Source organism: Octopus bimaculoides, chromosome 17 (genome assembly GCF_001194135.2).
Source record: "Octopus bimaculoides isolate UCB-OBI-ISO-001 chromosome 17, ASM119413v2, whole genome shotgun sequence".
NCBI lineage: Eukaryota > Metazoa > Mollusca > Cephalopoda > Octopoda > Octopodidae > Octopus > Octopus bimaculoides.
The window spans coordinates 43,951,186-43,957,431 of NC_068997.1; the positions used below are offsets into that span (position 1 = coordinate 43,951,186).

The following is a 6,246-nucleotide window of genomic DNA, read 5'->3' on the forward strand; positions in this document are numbered from 1 at the left end:
CCTCAGTACTTATTTTTGAAATCCGGTACTTATTCTATTTGTATCTTTTACTGATCTGCTAAATTGTGGGAGCATAAAGAAGCCAACAGCAAATTTCAAGCAATGGCAGGGAGACAAACACGCACACATTTATGATTACATTCCCCCACTACCACCACCAGCTTTCTCTGTTACCTTTCTTTCCCATCCCCAAACTACTTCCATTTCTCATTATCCTCTCCCGTCTGCTGTTTTCACCAGTTACCTCCTTTTTGCACCTTCCGCTTCTCATTTCTCTGCCATCCACTCTCAATGCCTTCACATATCTACTACAACCCTTGTTCCCAATCCTCTCCCATAAATATCTCCATTATTTGCTGCAGTCACCTTTATCCTGCCTACTCATCCAGTCCAAGCTTCTGCATCACCAACCCAATGTCCCCCAAGGGCATGTCCTGACACATCTTCACCATATTCTCTAACCCACTCTCCTTTCATTTCCAGCTGGGGTATCCATGTATCTACAGCAAGACACCTATCTCTGTCCCTCTATTCTTTTAATCTTTTAGCTGGCAGAAAGCCAACCCTCCCTTGATACTACTCTTCACTCCGAGTTGAGGGGGTTTTACCTTTTTCTGTCTTGCAAGGTACTTGATGACCCTCACGGTGATGGTGCCACATAAAAAGCACTTTTGCTGGTGTTGCATAAAAAGCACTGTTGCTGGTGTTACATAAAAGGTACCTGGTACACTCTATAAAATATTTAGCATTTGGAAGGGCATCCAGCTGTAGAAACCATGCCAAAACAGACAATGGAGCCTAGTATGACTCCCAACCTTGCCAGCTTCTGTCAACCCTTGATAGCATGAAAAACAGACATTGAATGATAAAGATGATGATGATGATGAGGAGGCTTCTACACAGTTTCTGTCCAGCAAATTGTCTCACATTGGTCAGCCTAGGACTATAGTAGAAGACACTTGCCCAAGATGCCATTCAATGAGACTAAACCCAAAACCATATGATTGCTAAATGATCTTCTAACCCACAAATTTAATAAATTAAAACTGCCATAACAACTCACCTCATAAGTTTAGACATTTAAAGAAATGGTTTTGATTTTGCTTCTATGTAACAACTTGTTTATTTGTTTCTTTTTTAAAAATTTTTATCTCATTCAGGTTCCCGATTAACAAGTCCCCGACCAACCAATATATCAAAAAGCCGCAAGCGGGCTTTGTCTCATTCTCCAATATCCGACTATTTCGACATCCAAAGCTTAACGCGAAGTTCTGAAGGCTCACTCCAGTTAACACCACTTCCTCACAATTCTCGTAGCTCAAGTGCTGCCAGTGGCTCCTATGGTCACTTATCTGCTGGTAAATACCTCTTACTCCTCCTATATCTTGATTCCATTCCTGCTCAACTATGTTTTCATCTGATACTATGACTAAATTACCGCTGACATATTTAATGCAGGGAGTATTCAAAAGACTAATGAGGAATAAGAAACAAAATACATTCTTAGTCAGTAACAAGGCGCAGGTTCTGGGTTCAGTCCCACTGCGTGGCACCTTGGGCAAGTGTCTTCTACTATAGCCTCGGGCCGACCAAAGCCTTGTGAGTGGATTTGGTAGACGGAAACTGAAAGAAGCCCGTCGTATATACGTATGTATATATATATATGTATGTGTGTGTGTGTGTGTATATATATATATATATATATATATGTGTGTGTGTGTGTGTATGTTTGTGTGTCTGTGTTTGTCCCCCCAACATCGCTTGACAACCGATGCTGGTGTGTTTACGTCCCCGTAACTTAGCGGTTCGGCAAAAGAGACCGATAGAATAAGTACTAGGCAACAAAGAATAAGTCCTGGGTCGATTTGCTCCAGCATGGCCGCAGTCAAATGACTGAAACAAGTAAAAGAGTAAACTAATACTAATAGTTTCATTTCCCTAGCTAGTATGGGAGACAACTCCAATCTTATTGTGCTTTCGTTACTGATACTTAGCTCATCATATCTTTATATGGCTTAGTCAGAGAGGAAAGGCAATGCTTCAAGACCTTTTCATAGAGGCATTGAGATTGTTTGGAACAGAAGAAAGAAGGGGAGTTAACTGTGACGTTCATGCCTATTTCAAGAGAGTTAGCAGAGTAATGGAAATTGTGCAATCATGAATCAGACCCCACTAATGTTTCAGAGCTCACTACATTATGTAGGAAATATAAAGGGAGGTTCTGTATTTGATCACAGCTGAATTTGAGCTAAGCAACAACAATACTAGTCGTCTATCTGTCTATGTACATATATATGTGTGTGTATTTGTGTATACACACACATATACATACACAGAGCTTTATCTCTCTATCTGTCCATTACTTCTTTCGTAGCTTCATTCGGAGCAGTAAGTCCAGCACACCAACACATCCCTACAGCACCCTACCTCCGTGCCACAGCTTTCGCACCATCACCATTTTTTTACCCAGTCATGCATCCAATGTTTGCCCGACAGCAGCCTCTTGGTCAAGTCTTGCCGCCTTCATCTCAACCAATTGCTCATCCAATTCCAAAGCATGAACCCCAGGTAGGTAAAAATCCAAACCTTCCATGTGCCTCTAACCCTCACCAACAATGTTTTATTTTTATTTTATTTTTGCTGTTTCTTTTTTTCTGTCTTAATTATTTAAATATATGCACAGGTGTGGCTGTGTGGTTAAGAAGTTTGTTTCCAAACAACATTATTTCAGGTTCATTCCCACTGTCTGGCACCTTGGGCAAGTATCTTCTACTATAACTCTAGGTTGACCAAAGCTTTGTGACTGAATTTGGTAAACAGAAATTGGAAGAAAGGTGGTGAGCTGCCAGAGTCGTGAGCACACTGGGCAAAATGCTTTGCAGTATTTCATCTGCCGTTGCATTCTGAGTTCAAATTCCACCGAGGTCGACTTTGCCTTTCATCCTTTCGGGGTCGATTAAATAAGTACCAGTTACACACTGGGGTCGATATAATCGACTTAATCCGTTTGTCTGTCCTTGTTTGTCCCCTCTATGTTTAGCCCCTTGTGGGCAGTAAAAAAATAAGAAATTATGACTTTTAGCCATCCCTGTACGTATATACTTGTTTCAATTTTTGGCTCGAGACCAGTAGGTTTGGAGTGGGGATAAATTGATTACATCAATCCCAGTGTTTAACTGGTACTTTATTTTATCAATTCCTAAAGGATGAAAGGCAAAGTTGAGCCTGGTAGAATTTGAACTCAGAAGGTAAAGTCAGAAGAAATGCTGCCAAGCATTTTTCCTGGCATGGTAATGACTAGCCAGCATACCACCTTCTTTTTGCTCAATATACTAAAGCATGTTCGCCTTCACTTAATTATGTGTTTTTCATGCTGTAGGCAGTTTGAGAGATTTTTCTTTTATCATTGTCTTTCATTGATGTTTTGTATTTTTCCTTCTACCAGATGTCATCCTCCACAAGCAAGTGTGATGCAGGTAGTAGTGTGGTCAGTAGTAGTACAATGGAACAAGCAGCAGACATATTTAAACGATCCAAAATTAAAAAAGAAGTGGAATGCCTCCAAGGTAAGTTAACATACTCTACATCATACAAAATAAAAGAAATTGAAGGAAGCTGGCAAGGGAACCATGTGATCATTCAAACTATCCAGAAATAACAGCAAAATTTTCCTCAATTCATACAATGCCTTCATCAAAAAGAAAGAAAACATTAGAAAATGTAGTCTTAGATATACTATACCAAGAAAAATGATGGGATGATGATAGCTGGATCACTGTTGGTCAATGGTCTATTTTGTGATGGTTGACCAGGAGCTAGCTACACAGCAACAAAATGAAATGAAGGTAACCAATGAAGAAATCTCAGTGTGGCTGCCTGATCTTCTAGTAAAAGTAGCTAAATCTTCCTCAAATCACATCCTACTATCTTCAGAAGAGAATACATTTGATAATGCAGTCCTAAATACATGTCTGAATAAAAAAGACAGAATGATTGTAGATGGAGAAACTCTGATCATATTGGCCTGCTTGTTCAAGGCTAACCATAAGTTAGACTACTGCATTTAGTCTTTTCTCCTCAAAATGTGAGTTTTCTAGAATTCCCTCCATCCCCATATTTTTACTGCAGCCATCAACTGGTCTCAGGGGATCTATGAAGTTAATAGGCACAACACCATCCCCTAGACCAAATCATAAAAAAATGTGCTTTATGTTCAAATCTGAGGGCTGGAGACCACATATATGGCTATGGTTTCACTTGGCAATATACAGGACACCTAACCAAGTTATGTTCTCAAGGGAGGTTGAACTCACTAGAAACCAAGGAAGCACTCATTAAGTTTACAGTGCTCTTGCTCACTAAAAAGCTGGACTTCATTTATAATTAACAAAAATCAACATTAATATATATATTTATATATATATATATATTACAGCAGTATCAGTGCCAAGTGTTTAGGCATTAGTGAACTTTAGGTTAGTTAAAATATGTTTCCAACATATTTCAACTTCTAAAGACAAATTCACCACAGTTGCCATGGAGAAAAAATTCTCTCTTATGGTGAAAAGGTGTAAAAGCACCATATTTGTCCAGTGCTGGCTTCTGGCGGATTCCCAGATATGTTTCTAGCTCTTTAGTCATTATCAATGGGAAATAAAGAAGAGAGGCAATTCTGGACAGACTTAATTAACTAAAACACAGTCAACAACATTAACTGAGTTACGCCAGGTTAGTAAAAATTAGAGCAGTATCAATACCAAGCAGTGTTTAGGTTAGTTAAATATATAGTGCATGACTGAATAGGGATATGAAATGTGGACTAGTACCTTATAGGCTCTCTAATATAATTCCAGTTCTGGTTAACCACATCAAATGATATGGAACAACAAAAAAATTGTGTAAGGTAAACAATCACATGGTATTTCACCCGATGGGTAAATCCTGAGTTTGCTTCTTTGGATTTTATACAGTATAGAGAGTGTATATGTAAGGCATTAAAGTAGTGGACATCTACAAAAGCTTGTTTATTACAGTTATATTTATAATATATTCTCTTTAAAACTCTATCTGACACCTGTTTCTATTGCATATGTATCCTAGGATGAGGTATCCAGTAGCATCCTGTTGGTTCAGTTGCATTGTGTGTGTGTGTGTGTGTGTGTGTGTAACGAATAAATGAACTAAGGGAAATAATTCAGGTGTTGGCAATGGCACAAGATTTTTGGCAAAATGCAATGCTTGAGAAGACTTGTCAAGCCATGTGAAATTGTAGTCATAGCTGATGAGACACATAAAAGCACACATTACACGCTTGGAGTGGTTGGTGTTAGGAAGAGCATCCAGCTGTAAAAACCATACCAAATCAGACTGGAACTGGTTACAGCTCTCTGGCTTACCAGTTCCAGTCAAACCGTCTAACCCATACCAGCATGGAAAGCAGATGCAAAATGATGATGATGATGCTAAGGAATGATGTACACAAAAGTTCCTTATTAATTAAGTTCTTAATGAAAGCAGGCAAAAACTTATCTACAATTAATGCTTCTCAAAGAAAAGGGAGAAATAATTCTAAACAAATTAAGAGACAATTCTTCAGAATTAATTTCTAAAGAATTAATTTACATGCTTAGAGGAAAAATTGATCTTGTCAGAGAAGAATATTCAGTTAATTGAGAATTATTTACATACCTGTATATCAACAATTCAAGATGAAAACTAATAACAAATATACTGATAGATATTGAGCCAGGAATAGCTTACTCTTTCTTTCTCTACTACTTCTCTCTTTGTGTGTGTGTGTGTGTGTATATATATATATATATATATATATATATACGCACACACACACATATGTATGAATGCATATGCACATACACACAGCATGTATTTGAAAGGCAAACGTACTTTAAATAGGTGTTGTTTCTTTTTTTTCTTCCTTATTTTTTTTTACTCTACTTTAATAAAGTGTTCACCTGAAATGTCCGTCTACTTCTTTTTTTCTTTTTGCTTTTTTTAGTGTAAAATTCACTGTGCACAACTTTCTATGTTAATCATTTTGGAGTCTGTGTGTATTTACATTTTGTCCTCTTCTCTTTGAATTTTTGTCTTCCTATTTTAACCTCTCACATTGTCCAATTGCCCATCTCTTATACTCTTGTTCCATTTGTGCTATTTTACCCATCTATGTACACATACATACACACACACACACATACATACATACATACATACATACATACATACATA

The 6,246-nt window shown here is 37.8% G+C and overlaps 2 protein-coding genes across 3 annotated transcripts in view; one reads left to right on the forward strand and one right to left on the reverse strand.

Moving 5' to 3' along the window:
* The window catches only part of LOC106867430 (zinc finger protein GLI1), a 420,253-nt gene that overhangs the window by 406,697 nt on the left and 7,310 nt on the right, over positions 1-6,246 (forward strand). For both annotated transcript variants that reach the window (XM_052973914.1, XM_052973915.1), the window contains exons 8-10: positions 1,161-1,358; positions 2,375-2,568; positions 3,446-3,566. In XM_052973914.1, coding sequence (XP_052829874.1) covers positions 1,161-1,358; positions 2,375-2,568; positions 3,446-3,566 — 513 coding nt within the window. The remainder of the gene's footprint in view (positions 1-1,160; positions 1,359-2,374; positions 2,569-3,445; positions 3,567-6,246) is intronic.
* LOC106878371 (aspartyl aminopeptidase) overlaps positions 1-6,246 on the reverse strand; it is a 383,150-nt gene that overhangs the window by 160,670 nt on the left and 216,234 nt on the right. The window lies entirely within an intron of this gene.